Below are 18,945 nucleotides of genomic sequence, written 5' to 3'. Positions count from 1 at the left end.
TGTTTCTGGATTCAATGAAGAATACCAAGCTGAAGGTAATAAAGCCACTGGCCCTATCTATTTAAGCTCTGTCCAGCAAGATGTGATAGGCATCAACATATAATGTCAAACAGTTGAAATTTCTTAAGGCCTTTTGCTCTTAACCCCAACATAAACCAATAGCAGATGAGACTTGTCAACAATTTGCTAGTTGCCTAGTACATTCCAACTACCATGTTCTAGAATGCACACTATATATCTGGTTGGTATTAAAGTGCATAATGCAGAACATACTTACATCCTGTATTTTTCCAATCTTATTCACTATATTACAGGATTAATGGGCCTACAGTTCATGTCAGGAGCCAAATTGTTCTAATAAAATGTGAAGCATTTATCTGCCGAGAGACTGGAAAGGGCACAGTTTGTTTATTGCCAGTCTGAAACAATGCTAACAAGACTGTATGTTACTTAATCTCATTCATGCCCATAAGATTTCACATGCTAAGACTGCGCTGCATAAATAAAATTCAGAAACCTAAAGGAAATCCTATTCTCTTACTTTTATCGAGCATTAGTAACAAGTATGGCTCTGTACTGGAAACAGCCTGTTTTCCAACTCACCACAGCTACTTCTAAGGTACCTAGGGCCTCATTATAATCTACCTAAGACATGGAAAGTACTGGGCATATAAGCAAAGGAACACAGTCCTACCAGAGCCTGGGAAAATCACTGGTTAAGCAAAGTTTGTTATCCAACTGTCACAGGGTTTCACCTGGCACTTGTAAACCAGTGGTGATATTCTCGTTCCACTCAAGTCAACAGAGGTTGAGCCATTCATTCCATAGGGCCAAATTCTCCTCATATCTTTGTCCTGAAGAACTTACATTAAACAAATAGAAGTGTACAGCTCTGAAGTCCAGGCATGAGGCTTTGACCATCATGTTTCCATTTATGGAGAAAGCTTCCAAATAACATATTGGATAAACAATAACAGAATTTAATTTATTTCTTCTTTCAGATGTGCAGTCTTCAGCACTGTAGTGCTGTTACAACTCTATGCCAGGAGCAACCGTGTAGTCCCATTTTCCAGATTAAGAAGGTAGAGACAGGAGGAGGACTGAACAACTTCACCATGGTCACACAGGCTGAGAGTCGGGAAGTGAAAATAGGTCTTCTGTACCCTGAGACAGCTCATTATTGCAGTCATCCTGTTCTAAATCTTTAATAAAACTGAACATGATCATTGCAAAACCATAAATCATGCAGTTCTTTAAAAAACTCAAATTACTACATTTTAAAAGACTTCAAAATGTCCTACAAAGTTTTCTTCCAAAACAAAAAATAAACCAATAAAACCATTTTTAATAAAGACGTTATTTTGGAGGTTGGGGAAGAGGAAGAATGTGATATTCCCAGTAAGTGTGGAAGTTTCAGCAATAAGGTCATAATTGCAGGCAAGACAAAAGAGCTTATATACACTTGGGAAAAACGTGAAGGAAGACTACATGCTAAAAATTATGCCAAAGCTGCAGATGACTGAGAGTAGGAAGAGCAAAGGAATCCACTTAGAAATGAGGAAGGTAGAAGAGCAGAATAGGTTGTCTTTGAGCATAGTGGAGAAACACCAGATTGGAAAATTCTAACTCTAGAAATATGCATATATTACCACATATGAACGCATCCAAGTTACAGAAAGATGTATGGAAAAGACAACTCCACGTTACAAAAATATACACTTAGCTGCAGGATGTCACTTTAATTCAATCCAACAGCACTGTGCTTTACATCCTGCATGTACTTACCACATTCAAAACATCCACCAAATCTTCTGTCATCCTCCTTGTTCTCAGCCCAAGGCATCAGAGTTTGAGACATCAAACAATGATGATGGATGAGAATTAGAAATTTTGAATTAGAACAGATGAAGCATATTTGCTGTTTATATATGTATAGCCTTTTCTCCACATCTTGCTGGAATACCATTAAAATGGAATCAAATGAAACAGCTTCTCTATTTCAGGTCTACCTAAGTCACAGCAGGCTGGGTCTCATCCTGAAAGAATGACACTTAATGGTTATAGGCCTTTTTTAAAAACCAAATCAGAGTTCCCTCATAAAGAAGATAGATTAAAAAAAAATTATTACATTTACCTATGCACTTTGGGTGCTTAGCATTCAGCACATTTCAAGCAGAAATTAAACTTATTATTTAGCAAGGAGCTATTGATTTTTTGTTTGTTTTGTTATTTTGTGGGAATGCAAATACAGTCTTAAAAAACCCACATCATTATGTTTATAAAAAACTAAAAGCCACTTGGCTCACATTACATAGATTAGGTTTGTAATTTGAATAATAAGTGGCTGGCATTAAAAGAAAGATACTGGCAGCTCTGAGGAGGTAAAGAAAAATATGCTATATGCTTTTTCAAAATATCCTTAATACAAGAAATATGCATTTCTTAATTTTGGGAATGCCTTACATTTTTAAAGCTATGGTTCCATTTTCAGATCAGTCAAAGTCAGTTAGGTGTTCAGCTAAGTATCTTTAAATACAGGTCTCTCAAACATCTTAATTTCACAGCTCAAGTCTGAGGTGCCTCAAGCCTCTTGTAATTTTCAAAACCTGATATCATTATCTTATTTTGGTATGAAATAAAACATTTTTAATGCATATATAATTTGTTCTTACAGTAATTAATTTAGCCTACTGCAAATACTTGCATACGAAGGAAGAGCTCCATCCGTTGCATCTGAAAGTTAAGAAAACATGTCAGAATAAAAACCCATTTAAGCATTTTTTCAGACATGTATCTTGTAATGAAAAAAAACAGCAGTAATTTCTGCACACTACAGAGCAGTGATGCAGTCACAAGGTATTGCTATCTCCTGTGACACATATGAGAACACAGAAGACTTCACATCAGGTACAGCCGACACTCTAAATCTTAGATCACTTGGATGCCATGTTTTACATGCAGGTGTGTGCTCAGTCAATAAACTTGGAGACAGGAAACTTATTTATGTGCTTATTATGCTTCATAATAACCCCATACATTCTTAGAGATTAACACTCTAGGACCTCTTAGCCATGCAAATCACTGGTATAATTTAAACCGCACAATGATAGAACACTGCCCTCTGCACCAGAGGAACCGAGGCACAGAGTGTAAGAAAGACTTGCAGTGCCTGCTTAAGCTGTGAGTGCTCAACATTTATTTAAGAAAAAAAAAGAGAGAGGGGGGACAAAACTTATTTGCAGACACATGTAAAAACCTATTATGGGGGTGGTAGGGTAGAAGAATCTGGTTTTAAACATACTGACCAGCTCTCTTCGTAAGCAAACCAGGCACCTTGGATTCAAATTTCATGCTCTCACCACTAAACCACAATCCCTGCAGAGCATTTAAGTAAAGCTGTAAAATGGAACATCAAACAGCAAATGCAAAGCTCTAGGATGTACTTGAATACTATCAAGAGCATTCAGCTAATCAGATTTCTCCTTGGCTAAACACACATCAACAAAAGAGAAATTACTCCATACAGTAGAATATCATGGGTATCTCTACATGGTTTCTACAAGTAGAGAGGAGATAGCGTTTCTGTTACAAACTAAGCATGAATGACAAAATCAAGAAACAAATTAACATGGTAACAAGCAGTGATGAAAAACAAGTCAGCTGTGTTTGTGGCTAAACAAAATGCTTAGTCACAGTTTCCTAAGTTAGCGGTGTGAGATGTAAATGCAAGAGAAGGATAACACTAAATAGTTCTGACATTGAATCATTTCAGTACAAGTCTCAAGAGACGTGCTGTTCCTCCATAATACTGCATTTTATGGTGTGCTTTTTCTCATTACATATCTGCTAAGCTTAACTGTGACTTGAGGTATTTTTAAGAAGAAAGCTCAAGCCCAGAAGCTGAACCTCAGGAAAATCTATAATCAATTACCTTTTTTTGTAGAAAAAGAAGCTTTGTAAAGAAAGTTTTACATGGAAATCGATATACTGAGCAAAAGCACTGCTCCCTTCAGCAGCAGTCAATAACGCTTTAGAGAAAGGTGTAAGAAACCCTTGTGGTAAAGGCAAATTCATCTCTGCATTATGAGTATTCCCAGTCTGTGATGCATCACATGAAGTAGTTCCTCTGGAAAACTCTAAACTTAATAAGCATATTTTTTTTCTTTATTTCCGTATAAAAGTATTTCGTACTTTGTCCTGAAACGGTCAAACCTTACACCTAGCAGGAACGGCCATAGTAACCTGCTGTGGTGAACATCCACCGAGTCACGTGATGGGGACACAATTGATCATTTCATTTGCTTCTACCCCTATTACAATTCTTTGTCAGGCTTGAGTAAAAAGTCACTTGTGACTTGTTTTTTTAGAGGTGCCAAGTATTCCCAGTCCTCATTCTCTTTCACCTTATGGAAGAACTCAGGCCTTTATGACCCTATAACCCCAGGACTCTTCTATTCCTACACCTTTAAGAGACACACCTTACTCCAGAGAGGTGCATGGGAAAGTGCCCCAAGCACTCCAAAATGCAATCACAAAACAGAAGAATAAGTGATTTTCAAAGACACCATCACAGTAGGCGTGTTATTAAGCATATGAGGGCACTGTGTTTGCTAACCTCACATCATCAGAAAACAAAGGTCATGGTGGATAAAGTACCATTGCTACTAACCACTCCACTGGGTCTTCTGGATTTTGAAGAGTCAATGCATGTATTTTTTGAAGCTGTCCACATCTAAGTGTATAAACTACACGTGTAGCTGTTTATCAGCTAGAGTGCACACACTGAGCCCACAGTTAGGATAAGGGCAACAGAAAGTAGATGAAAAAAATGTTAAGACTTTAGTAATTAGAAAAAGCCAGCTGCAGCTAATAAGTAGAAGGAATGTTAAAGTGGGATTTTTTTTTATTATTTAAAAAAAAAAAAAAAAAAAAAAAAAAAAAAAAAAAAAAAAAAACCTTTACTGCAGCTGAGACACAGAAGCCAAGGAAATCATTGGACTCTTTCACTCCATGACTGCCGGTAGAAAACTGTGCGTGGAAAAACTACCGCAGCTGATCTTGTAGGAACACAAGCCTTAAATGGAGGTCTTCGTTCAGGTCAAGCTTTGGCAAATTCTAATCCTTCTCAGGTGACATTACTTGTATTCGACCACATCCAGTTGATCTCTTCAAATATTTTCCTTCCTTTCCTCCTTAAGCCTTCCAGAGTGTGTTTAAGTAGCACAGACTAATGTTATTTTACCCAATGAGCCTCATATTACACTAGGCTCAATATGCAGTAGTTTCACCTAGCAGCTGCTTGGAAAGCTATTAAGAGAAAATAATATGAAACCAAGTCTGTCTTCAGATTCAGGTTTAATAGAGTCACATTTCAAACTTTTTCCAAAAGCTGGAAAAAACCCTACGTATTGATGCCACTGCTAATGTTACAATAACTGAAATAGAAGTTGGAAGCAGGAAGATTTTTGAGGAGTCTGATGGAAAGAACTAGAAGTAACGACAAAGAGTTTGTAAATACAGCATTAGCAAAGTGAACTACAGCTCTTAAAAAAGAGAAGTGCCTGGCTTACAGTCCTTCTGTAGGATCTTACAGTAATATTGCATGAGACAATACACCAGAGCAAACATAACTTCAGAAACATATACTATATCTGAAACAGATTGACATTACCCCTAGATTTACACCAAAATTAGCGAGACCAGTTAGGTCTAGTATCTTAATCATTACATTCACAATGCATTCCCTGGTATTTGTAAATATTTATAAAGAAAAAAAATATGGGGCAGCAAGGAACTCATATGATGCAAAAATAGCATGATATAGAACCTTATTTTTATGATAACTTTAAATGGCTCAGATCACCCAGACAAACCTAGTTTTCCATCTTCCCCTTGATTTTACCTCTTACCTTTCATTTTCACTGCATCGTCAGCTATTTTTTGCATGGAAGTGTGAATAGGAGAAAGCAGGGAAGTAAGAGGTGGAGCAGGTGCTATTTCAAGACCTCTGTTAGGCTGGGAGTCTTGTCAAGGGGAAGTGACAGAGCTGGGAAGTCCTGTGTCACTGCTAAATACCAGTAAGCTCCTCTGGGTTGATCTCAGCACTCCAACAAGTTAAGGTGATTGCAGCTGCACATGATTCAGTCACGTATCTCAAGGATTCCTAAAGGGAATGGACACTATGTTTCTTCCCCACAGCAGACTATTCCTAAAAACCAAGCAAGCACAAGCTAGGTATCTGATACATTTCCAAACCTTTCACAGAATGGTTGAGGCTGGAAAGGGACCTCTGGAGATCATCTCGTCCAACTAGCTTGTTCAAGCAGGGCCAGCTAGATGCAGTTTCCCAGGACCATGTCCAGATGGCTTTTGAGTATCTCCAAGATGGGAGACTCCACAACCTCTCTGTGCAACTTGTGCCAGTGCTCAGTCACCCTCACTATAAAAAACCCCACGTTTCCTGATGTTCAGAGGGAACCTCCTATACTTCAGTTTGTGCCTGTTGCCTCGTGTCCTGTCACTGGGCACCACCAATAAGAGCCTGGCTCTGTCCTCTCTGCACCCTCCCTTCAACTACATTGAAGAGATCCCCCCCCGAGCCTTCTCCAGGCTGAACAGTCCCAGCTCTCTCGGTCTTCCCTCACAGGAGAGATGCTCCAGTCCTTTAATGAACTTTGGGGCCCTTCATTGACCTCTCTCCAGTATGTCCATGTCTTGTACTGAGGAGCCCAGAGATGGACACAGTAACCCAAGTGTGGCCTCCCCCATGCTGACTAGAGGGGAGGGCTCACCTGCTGGCAACAACCCTCCTAATGGAGCCCCAAACACCATCAGCTTTTCTTGCAGCAGAGGCACGTTGCTGGCTCATGTTCAACGTAAGGACCCATGACCCCCAGAGCCTTTTCTAACCAGCTGCTTTCCAGCTGGGTGGTCCCCAGCATATATTGGTGCACTGGGTTGTTCCTTCCCAGGTGCAGGACTTTGCACTTCTTGTTGAACTTCAGTGAGGTTCCTTTTGATTCCTCCAGTCTATTGAGGTTTCCCTGGATGGGGAGTGATTTCCAGAATACTGCTGGCAGAAGAGGCATGACATTTTTAGCAGAACAGACAGTATCTTTCTCTTATTGTATCCAAAGCTGAACAAAACTAGATTCCCTTTCACACAATATAGAAGTCTCTGTATTGGGTTACAGAGATCATGCAAAAGAGCAACTGATAGAGCATGTGCAGCACAAATATGGGAAAATAACAGGAAAATTTTTTACTTTCTTGCTGAGATAGATAGAGGTAAGGTTGAACTCCGCTATCTGAAATGAAAGAAATACTTTTTTTTTTGTGCTAGTACATGCCCTCAGTGCAGAGAAGCTACATAATCCAGTGACTGCAGACAAGTCTGAGAACTAACACTGAAGATCAGATACCCAACTTTGTTCCAAACTGTTAATCACAAGGTTATTCTGTGCCTCCTCTTCCTCTCCTATCCTGTCAGTTTTGTTTACTTGAACCCTTCAAAAAAAGTATGTATTTCTACTACTACACACCTGTTCAGTGGTAGAAATACACACTGTGTAGCACTAGGTGACCTACACGTTCTGCTCAACTATAAGATTTTTCAGATTTGCTTCTCAATTTCACAGAACACGTATTGCATTGAAGCAGTTCATAGTTTCCTGTTTCTACAACAAGCTATATTAAAAAAAAACATAAACAAAACACAGTGAACCTGAATCAAAGCTTTAAAGAAAAAAAATTATTATTTTAAACACTACAAAAACGTCAGGGATTTTTCTCATTTTACTTCCCAACTACAGCTACAAATGTTTCCTAAAACTCAGTTCCCCCAAAAAAAACTTTGAATACTGTGGGCAACAGGTAAAGTTCAGCAAAATGTGAGTTTGAATAGAAGAGTTATGGTAAGCACTTGTAATTCTGCAGTTTCATCAGCTAAAAAGAGAAACCATGACGTACTGTGATCTCAGCACCATCAAAGTTGCAGCACTCCAGCATACTGGAGTAGTGCTGTAAGAAATACAGCTGGAAGCCAAAGCACCTGTCTGGAAGCACCATTTCATTCCGATGGTTCCATTATTAACTCCCATACTGTCATAATATTAGCACTTCACACTGGAACACTGCTTGACATTTACATAAAAGAAGGATTTCTTTCCTATTACCCTTGCCATTCACATATTAACCAAAAGTTTTACGTGTGAAAAGACTAACAAAAGCAATCCCTCTGACTTGCTGAAGGTACCCTCTTACCAGGAAGGCAGACCTCCCAGCACCGAACCATGTCAGGTAGGCAACAGAGACAAAACAGGCCATCTGCCCACATGCAATCTGTATTTGCTGAACATCTTCAAAATCAACCATGACACACACATGCAGGCCAGGTATATTTTTGATGGCCCAGGCAAAGACACCAAGCTGAAGAACTGTCCTGTCATCAGCTGTTGCCACAGCAGTAGTTCACAAGAGCAAAAGCACACAGCAACCCTACTCCAAAAGGTGCCTGCCCTCAGATGTCCCTCAGAAAGTCAACTTTCCTCACAAGTGATCATTCAAAAAAGTAGGGGAGAAAAGATTAGTTATTTTGGAGAGGACAGGAGACCAATTTTTAGACATAAAACTACCTCCTGAGAACGCTCCTGATGAAAGTATTAAAACATGTAATTCAGTGGTAGATAAATAAGCAAACCTTTTACAAAATGTTCTTTGGGTTTAGGCCCTTGCAAGAGTGAAGCATCTCAGATCACAAGTATTCTGCAATAATTGTCAATAGCTTTAAGCAAACTAAAACCAAGTAGCTGCTGTGGTGTCGTGCTGTGAACATAACCTAACGCACCTTGAGTGCACTGCAGTGATCCTGCTGACGCACAGCTACTCTTGCTGAGTCAAAACTGAATCTGTGTCTACCACATTATTAGCGTGCACTGTGTAAAATGAGACCTAAACCAGGTCTGAACTAGCTGGAATGAAAAGGCAAAGAATTCTTCTGCTAGTGGATGGAAATCTGGAACAGATTCTGGTCTGGCAGCCTTAGTTTAGATGTTATTGTCTATGCAGGGCCAGTGCTACAGGGTCTCACCTCAGGTGGGATCCTTAAGTACCATCTCAGTATAGATAAAGTGAAAGATGAAACTTTAATTCCCGTTCAAAAGAGTCATAGATACGTGCTTGTCAGTGGAATCACTAGGTAAATTAGTAGGTTTATAATGAAAACATATCATATCTACTAATTATTTGGGGTGGGGTTTTTTGAGCAATCCAAGAAAGAAGCAAGAGCAGATCAGTAACACCTATCTTTGAGAAGCATAGTTGCTGTTTCAGTGGTTTCCAACTTGCCCAGCAACTCTTAGTATGGACGCGCTGGGTGTTGTCAGCACTACTATACATGTGCAGTTTAATCTGTGCATGCACAACAGCCATTTCTCTGATGTGGATAGTTTGGGGTTTTTTTGGTATTTCAAAGGTGGCAGCCATACGGCTGAAAAGACCATACATTTGTGCAGAGTGTATATTTGTGTGTAACATATTTCAGCCAGCATTTCAGCTCAAAAAAGAAAATAATGAGTGTGGAGCAGGAAGTTTATATTTTGTCACACCACTGCAGTTCTCTAACACAAATACTGTTGTCCCTTTGCAGTGTAAAGTAGTACAAGTTTCTCCCATATATAAAAAGGCACAGATATTGTCTTAATTGCTGCACATGGTCTACTTGGGAGTTATTGTTCATGCAACTGCTCAGTGACTACAAAACCCCACCAATTTAGGCAATACCTAAAAGCTGGCATCACAAACACTACCAGTCTTCTAGGTCCCTTCCTCCGTCCCACTACATCTATGTTTGGCTCTGTTTGTCATCAAGATGAAGAAAATCTTGACAATTCTCAAAAAAAATAGACAAAAGTTTCCACAAGGTAAATTGGAGATTCATAATTGCTAAACCATATGCTCTAAATTATCTTGATTTACATTTTTTAAATCCTAGAGAGCAAAAAAAATTTTAAAAACAGAAAATCATATTAGAAGGATTTTCACAATATTTTGGTTCTGGTATCCATATATAAGATTTGCTATTACCCTTTTCAATTAACATTCATAATTCAATTAAGTGTTTATTTTGAAACATAATTACAGAACTGCATGCCTCACCTAAATATTACCTATATTTACTCACACTTTCCTTGTCACAGTCATACAAACATCCCATAAAAACAAAAAAGGAATGAGAGCAGAGGGTATAAATTCTATTCCCTCATAAAAGAACAGTTACAGATAGATCAAGTACTTGTCTCTACTGAAATAGGTATTTCGAAAAGAAATATATAACTGATTCATTACTGGATGCCAAGATTTGCAACTACCTGCTATCAAAAGATATTTCTCCTATTACAGTAAAAAAAGAGTATGAACACTTATTGCACTGCTCACCAGATTTTGGCAGATGGGATATTAAAAACCTCTCCTTCGCCACATAATCAAAGTGTCTACAATACTAGTTGCTTCTCTGCTTTCCCTTAAAAAAGAAATAAGTCACCTTTCTGCCCCATGCTACAATTTTAGTCCTTTTTCTACATCCTTTTCCTCTTCACAGCTTGTACATTGAAGTCCATAACCAAGAGGAAAGGTCAGGAAATTTAATCATCAATCGTTTGCATGGTACCAACTAAAAAGAAATTTGAAATTATAACTTTTCATTTAAGCAACAAACAATTGCATCAAAATAGAGTAAGATTAAAGCAAAGCTATATAAATTCATTGGAGTGTTGCATTTAAGAGTGCTTCAGTACAAACACAAGGATGACGCAGTGTGACCTGTAGACATCCAGAAAATTATAGCACCTGCTCTATGGACCACAGTTTGATAGAGAAAGGTCAGAGATGTGCATAGCTTCGAAATCAAGGTGCTAAAATGGAGCAATCTCAAAGTAAGGACAACAATTAAAGTCTCAAATTCTTGTAGTCTCAGAGGAAAATCTACAGGGGAAGTATCATGATACTCCATCATTTTAGAGGAGTTACAGTTGTCATCTCCACACTCAGAACATCGACTTTCAAATCCGTGAAGTATTTTGTGATAGGATTATGTACAAACATCAATTTCCTGTAATCCTTCCTTCCCACCTTCCATCTCCACTGCAGAAACTGCACTGGAAAGATGACATTTATTAGAGAGTGTCTGTCAGATTCACTTTTTCACTCTTGCCTCTCCTGTGTCTGACATTGTTGCACCGTCACCTGCCTCTTTGGGGCATACACTGGAGAGACTGCCACCCTGATCCCTTCCAACTTCATTTCTCCTCAGAGTTTTGAAAAAGTATTGGTGAAAATGGACAGGATGGTTCACCCCGTGGTAAACACTGTGAAAGCTGGAACAGCCAGACGTAGAGAGAATAGCGTGATGCAGCTGGGTTTCAAGTCAGGCTTACAAGTTACCTCACTGCCCACAGATAGACAAAGTTCAGCAAGTAGAGCAGTTAACCCTGGTCAATAGGTGGCCTTTCTGCATGGAGCTAGCTGGACAAAGCCATCCTGTAGGATAGAAGAAATAGCTGTATGACCCAAACTCTGCATCTGCCTAATGGTGCTCAGAAGCAAGATAGACTTGACCACTTCTTAAGTTAGATTAGCATTCAAGTATCAAGAAAGTCATACCACAAGCCTATTCCATGCCCTACACAAAATATTACCTGGGAACAGGCTTTAAATCCAACACTACCATCCCCAAAAGTGATAGATCTACCCTGCATGCACAAAGTGATTTTGCAGCACCTGACATTTTCCTAAGCATTCCATCTGCTAAATAAGTACAACAAAGACAAGGAGTACACAAACTATGGCAGCACCTAATTTTCATGTCTGAAGCAGCCCATAATGAAAGGATAAAGCTGTTATATTTGTGCATTATCAGCAGCCAACATGTATGAAGTCATGCTTCTCATTAAGAACAGGATTAGCAAATACTTGGAGCCTAGACAAATACAGAAGGTTCTCCAACCACACCTGAACAAAATTTTGAGGTAAAATGAGAGGGCATGCATGAGGAATTTAATTTAGTATTTAAAAATACCTGAAACTAAATAAATCTGTAACACAAGAAAAAATATAACTTTCAGGAACCATATCTGTTAAAGTTAAGAGCTGCACCAACACATAAGCTTAATATAGATGAGAAAATTGGGTATGGTGGAACCCTTCTCATTTGCAGGTGATTTCATCTTACTTCAGGAGCTAACAATGAAGATGCACACATCTGGACTACACCACAATTCTAGATAGAGGTAATAGAGTCATCTTATTTTATATTTCCCAAGTTTGGAGTACACTTTATCTGATCAGACAGGTGCCTACTGTAGGATGAGTTAAATTGTGCCAGCACCTCTATGGATTGTATCAACTAGCACTGCATCAATTATAGAAGAAAATTCAGACATTCATGTTGCAGACAATTATATGTAGTCACATGAATCCCACCCCTGGAGTTTATATCAAGGGAGCATTTTTGGAAAGGGATGTTATAGTCTGCTATAAACTTCTGAGTTTGATGTACAGTGTAGCAGGTAAAATTTGCAGCCTGTGATGGTCTGCAGGTTTGACTAGATAGTGCCCTCTAATCTATGGTGAGGTAAGGTTTCTAGGTATTAAAAAAAATAGCTAGAGGATCAGAAATAAAATGCAGACCTCCATGGGATAGTCAGGCTCTTGGCAGAATCAGTGAGAGAAAAACACATGAACAGCTTACAGAAAAACCTTTATTTCTTTATGCCTTCAGTTTTGATAATGAACACCTCTTGCCATCTTCCAGCTTTTAAATAATGTCATATTGCTCATTAAAAGCAGCTTATGTAAACAACACCATGCTAACATACTTTATCATAGTAATTATGGTGGCCTGTATACTGTAAATGACATAGTGAAGTGAGAAACTGCATTCTGGCTGTTATCTTAGCTTCCCGATATTAATATACAAACGCACTTTTGGTATTTGTTATGCATTTTGAGCTGCTCTAGTAACAGGTTTCAGCCAAACCTTGAAAAACTTACATACCCCTTCCCAAAAAAAAGGGAAAACAAAGTTAAGCCAAGTTTATTAAGCATACAAATCTAAGTTCTTTGTCACCGCATAAAACTTCCTGCAGGTTTTAATGCAAAAGCGTATAGGCATAGGCTTCAATGTCTGACCTGACACACTCATCTAGCCCAGTATCCTAATCCCAAGCAACCTGTAAAGGAAACTAAAGGGGATGGATACAGGCAAGGAAAAGCATAAATACAGCAACACTGTGCCAGCACATGCTCCCCATTTTCAGTCTCCACTGTAACAGGCCTTGGGACACCTAAGGATGTCAGATGCATATGACTTGCTCCAGGGTACCCTGCCTGGCCTCCAGTTGCTCAGGAAGGTCATGTACATGCCAGGGCCAGAAGGGTATCTTTTACGCATCACAAACCTACTTTGGGAAACTGAATCAAGCACCCAAACTTAGGTGCCTGTTTTCATGGTGAAACCTGCTCTTGGCATTTTGAGCATCTCTTCTGCAAATCTTCAACAGCCACTTGAGCACGGATTACGCCCAGTAACACTGCATTATTAGCTAGTTCAGTATTCAGTCATTCACACAGAAGTTTTGACTTCTGCTGCCATTTTAGTTTAAGAAACTTTCCCAGCCTTACCAGATGATAGGGCATAAGTAGCCCAGAGTTTTAAAGTTTTGACTTTTCAGTGGTTACAGTGTTAGGATATTCTTACTGCTTTAGTAAGGATGTGTATAGAAAGAATGTTTATTAACTAGCTACCCTAAGCAGTAAGGGGCTGAGGAGCAGAAGCTACCCTCCAAAGCTTTACTACTGATCTGGGAAATCACTCCCGAAAGTGTTAACATGTCTCGGTTCTTTTACATTAAAATCTTGTAACAGAATTTGTAACACCAGAGGAAAACTTGTGTCTCAAAGTACAGCTTCCTCCTAAGATTTCAAGCCTTAACCTGCAGAAAAAAGTTAACCCTCCTCCAAATGTAAAACATGTTTCAAGTTCAGAGAGAGGAGGATAGAATAGGTAAAATATTTGGGTACTGTTGGACAATTAAGATCTTCTTTGTAGTATGGCACTTTTTAGATAGTAAATTACTCTTTTGGAGTTAGTACAGTCCTTGTAAAAGCAGATGTGGTATTTACTTCAATCAATTATTTCCAACACAGGTTCCTTTTCCCTAATGTTCAAATCATCACTCTTTCCCAAAGCCTGACCACAAAAATCAGCTGAGACAGGCTCCAAGATTATCCTCATTTCAGGTATTTAACTAGGAAAGCTAAATCACAATCCCCAATATCTGAACATGTTTTTCTTCTAGTTGAAAAACCATATGACTGCTTCCTATATTAATAGCTGGTTTGTGGTCAAGACTCCCATTAAACATTAATATGATGCAGCTTTAATTGACATAATTTTGATTCCCGCTACTGTATTCCTCCATATATACACACACTCCTATGAACACCATACACAGAGCTATGCTGAGCTCTCAGAAGCACTCGCAGAAATTCCCTTCCACCGGCACTCTTCCTATTTCCAACTGTGGGTTTTCTGTCATCACACTGGCAGTTACTATTCACTTACTGCTACAGATATAACCCCTTCCTTTATGCATACCTAACACAGAGTGCGAGCATCCAGGAGATGCATGTGCAGCTTAGCTTTTACGATACTCCTTGAATGTGAGCTAAAAAAAAAAGTATTTGACACCCACAGTTTTTGAGTTCTTGGATATAGGTAACTTCCAGTTTCCCAGTGTGAACGTGTCCCATTCACGTCTCTCATTATGCCAGATTTCATTTCTACATACTCCCACTTCGATCTGTGGTACTCTTTGGGAAAAGCATTCTTATGTCTCAAAGACAAGGGAAAAAAGTGACTGGTCTTTCATGTGTCCCGTGATACTCAGTGAAATGCTAAGACATGAAACTGTTCATACTGGCTGCTAAAGAGAAGAATTAATTTCTTTTTTTCATTGAAATCAACAAGTAGGTATCCAAGATAAATGAAAAATCAAATAAACAAGAAAGGGAAAGGAGGTGCTTTGGAATTAGGCTAAACCAGCTGTGAGATTACACCACTGACCTTTAAGCTATACAGCCCTTAAACACATTTTAGAATAGCTTCTGCAGGAAGGGCAAATAATCATAATTACTTGCTCAGGACAGAGACTTCCAGAGGGAGAATTTTCTGGGGTGTTTCAAGGGAAGTAAGGTTCTGCTCCGAGCCAACTAGGCAAAGCAATATTCTAATGAGCTGCAAAAGTAACTAAAAGCAGCAGTGGAATTAGAATAATCTGTTGATCATAATGCTTTTACCAAAGAATTCTTAATGAAGTAACATTGACTAACAAAACACAAATCAGTGCCAGGTAGGGACCACATTCTAAACCTTATTTTTTTTCATTTCACTCCTACTGCAATATTGCATGCCTTGATTTGGAAGAAGTTGGAAGTAGGAAGGTAATGAAGAAATCTGGGAATGTCATCCCAAATCTACTAAGCTCTTGTGTAGTAGAGCATTTTCCATCAGCTACAAATCCATGCAAACTCCAATACAGGCATATATACTTAAAGTTTATTGTGCATTTAGCTGCTTTACAAAAAAAAAAAACAAAAACCACACACAGCTACGCATGATATTTGCCCGTAATTCCAGACTGAATGCAATTGATTTCTACCGCACAGGAGACTTAATCTATGCCAAAAATTTTATTTCATTAAGAAAATGATATTATGGAGCATCTGAGATCATGTAACAGACAAAACAGAATGCCAGAGAAATTTTAACTGCCAGTACCCCACAGTGAATGCCTGATTATTTGCAGATGGGATATGGAAAAATTGTGAAATTATTGGAATTTTAAGTCCTGTATGAAAGCATTACTTCAGACTGCATGTGTCATGGCAAGCGTCTATTATAGTTTGAATACGTTCTTAGATTTTGCTTTCGGTGCTTAGAACTGGCTATGCGTACTTCTTTAGACTTATTAACTGAAAAAGACTGCATTCTTCAAAGTGCAAAACCAAACCCTTAGGTGATAGCACAAAACAGTGCCAGTAAGTCAACTGTCAATACTGACGGTATTTATCCAATAACTAAACTAAAAACTAATTTAAATCAATCTCCTTTGGAAAAGCCAACTGTTCAACAAGCACAACAAATGGTCTAAGATCAATCAGCGAACATGAGATCAATTAAAACCAGCTTAAGTTTTTGTAGGAGGACAATTCACACAACTCGAGTTAGATGTCTATTCATTTCAGTACTCCCACAATGCAATCCTTAAGCTCTGTTGTAAAGCAGAAATACCACTATCACCCTCCGCTGTCTAGCCAGCACTCTAAGTAGTTCCACATTTAATTAAAGACACAGTATACCCTTTGTTAGCACAGATAGTCTGGTCACTTTAAAGGTCTGCTATCGTTTTAGCCACACACACAAAAATTAAATTCTGGAAACCATCTGTTGCAAAACCATCAAAACTAAGTTGCTTTACAATTTTATTCGTACCTACTGTGAAGGTGACATATGCATGAGTGTGCAAACTATTTTACTTTCACAGCTTTATTACTATTTGTAGCAGCTTAACACTGGAGATGCTGGCGCCCTCTCCTTCCAAATAATTGCACTGGAAGGGCAATTCTTTCAGAAACAGGAATTTTTCAGCAGCTGAGCCACCTGATTTTGAGCGAACTTTAGAAAAGGTAAGATAAGACACGGCCGAGAAAATAATAGAAAAAGGGATAGCAAAGTAACCCAGAATATGCGGATAATAAAAACGTTTTATACCGAAGGTGTACTTCCACCCGGGGGTGGGGGTGGGGGGGGTGAGAATAAAAATAAAGAGAACCCCCCCAGACAGCGCTGACAGCCAGGGAAGAGCTGCAGTAAGCTTTTCGGCCACATGGGTGCTGTACTGGCACATTTCACCGCTCCGACTCCTGAACTCTGGTAATCCCGACACCAGCGTTTCAGGAGAACACTTAAACCCTAACGCATCGTTTCTCTTTTTGGTTATGTTGTTTGTTTGTTTTTTAATTCCCCCCTTTTCCTCGCAGGGATATGCACGCTTGCAGCGGGAGGCAGCAGCACAGCAGCCCCCCGGGAGTGGGGCAGGCGCGGCTGGCCCCGCCGCTGCGGCTGCCCCACGGGCCGAGCCCCCAGCCCCGCCGGAGAGAGGAGGCGATGCCGCCCCTCCGCCTCGGAACTGCGGTCCCACGGCCCCGGCGGGGACGGCCCACGGGAGGCAGCCGCAAAGCCCGCCCCACGCACACGGGAGCCCGGACAGCGCGGGTAACGGCGACCCCCCGGCTGCTGCAAGCTGGCTGGCGAGGTACGACGGCGATAGTCGGCGATGCCACCGCTTGCTGCGGCCGACGGGCCGGCGGGGCCCGTCCTGCGGCGGGCGGCTCCCGGCGGGAGCCCTGGCTGTGCCGGCGCCGCGGGCAGGAGGGCACGGCCGCGGGCTCGCACCGGCCGCTCGACGTCCCCTGCTGCCCCGCGCGGGTGGCGGGCGGCCGCGCCGCTGCTCCCGGTGCCTGCCCGCCGGAGCTCACTCCCGCGCCGCTGCTCCCGCCGCCGGCCCGGCCCTCCCCAGCAGCAGGGCGGCGGGCGGGCAGCCCCGCGGAGCGGTCGCCACGCCGGCCCGGCCCCGCGCCCCCCAGGCTCGCCGCCGCCCCACGTGTGCCGGCCCGGAGCCTGCGGGCGCGGAGAGGGGGACGCCACACCTGCCGAGGCGCTGCCCCGCCGCCCGCGGGGAGGGGGCGGGCACGCAGCCCGCCGCAGCGCCCGCCTGCCCCGCCGGCGCTCCCGCTCGCTGCCCCGGGCGGGCGTCCCGGCCGAGCGGCCGGCGCTGCTCACCTCTCTTGCTGCGTCTCCAGCGGCCGGTTTGGCAGTGGCCGTAATCCATGCAGTTCAGGATGATCAAGGCAAAGGAGAAGAGGCGAAACTGCATCCTGGGCCGCTGGGGTGGGCAGCCCCCGCCGGCGGCAGCGAGGGGCGGCAGAAGCCGGCTGTGTGCGGGGCTGCGAGCGGCCCCGGGGGAAGAGGGGGCCGGCGGGGCGCCGCGGGGAGCGGCAGGAGCTCACACGCCTCTCGCCGCCCTCCTCGGGCGCTGCGAACTCACAGCCGCTTCCAGCATCCCCCCGGCGCTGCAGGGAGAGGGAGACGGGGCGGCGGGGAGAAAGCCTGGCCTCTGGCTTTCCTGGTCCTCCCCCTTCTCCGGCTCTCCCCGAGAAACAAAAAGAGAAAAATGGAAAACCCAGGCCGGGGCAGGAGCGGGGCGCCCCGAGCGCAGCCAGCCAGAGCCCCAACTTTCCCCCGCAGGCGGCGGGAGAGCGCTGCCGCTCGGCACCCCCGTGCGCCCCGGGGACGGGCTGTCAGGCGGGGGAAAGCGCTATTTATCCCGGCGCAGGGGCGCACCCCGCCCACACGCGCTCAGGTCGCGGGCACGGCGGGGCGAAGCCGCCCCCCCTACCTTCCGCGGCGCGGCCCCGCCGCCATCCCGCCCCGCCGCCGGGTCCGGAGAGCGGCTCCGCGCCCGGGAGCAGCCGCCCGGGAGCAGCCGCCCGGGAGCAGCCACCCGCGGGCGGGCGCGGGCCGGCGGTGGCCGCCGGGGCTCGGGCTCCCGGCCACATGCAGGCGGTGTCCGCGCCGGACTCCACCAGCCGCCCGCCTCCGCCCGCTCCTTTTATGCGGCGGGCAGGGGGCGCGGGCGGCGGGGCCGTGCGGGCCCGGTGGGGATGCGCGGCGGCGCGGGACCGCGGCCGTAGGTGGTGCTGCGGGACGAGAGGTGCCGCCGCCCGGCCATAGCGCCGCCCGCAGCCGCGCCGGCACCCCCGCCGGGCCCTAACGCCCGCCGGCCCCGCGCCCCCCCGCCGCGGCAGCCGCCGAGGCTTTTGCCGGCA

The 18,945-nt window shown here is 42.9% G+C and overlaps 1 protein-coding gene across 2 annotated transcripts in view; it reads right to left on the bottom strand.

Moving 5' to 3' along the window:
• The window catches only part of RSPO2 (R-spondin 2), a 151,976-nt gene extending 133,353 nt beyond the window's left edge, over positions 1–18,623 (bottom strand). Inside the window, exon 1 of one of the 2 annotated variants that reach the window (XM_080381573.1) lies at positions 17,900–18,623. In XM_080381573.1, the coding sequence (XP_080237699.1) occupies positions 17,900–17,993 (94 nt within the window). In that variant the 5' untranslated portion in view covers positions 17,994–18,623. The remainder of the gene's footprint in view (positions 1–17,899) is intronic. The other variant, XM_080381574.1, reaches the window with a different exon arrangement.
• Between the last annotated feature and the right edge of the window lie 322 nt (positions 18,624–18,945).

This window comes from Falco punctatus (assembly GCF_963210335.1).
Source record: "Falco punctatus genome assembly, chromosome: 3".
NCBI classification, from domain to species: Eukaryota; Metazoa; Chordata; class Aves; order Falconiformes; family Falconidae; genus Falco; species Falco punctatus.
This window is presented reverse-complemented; position numbering and strand designations above follow the sequence as displayed.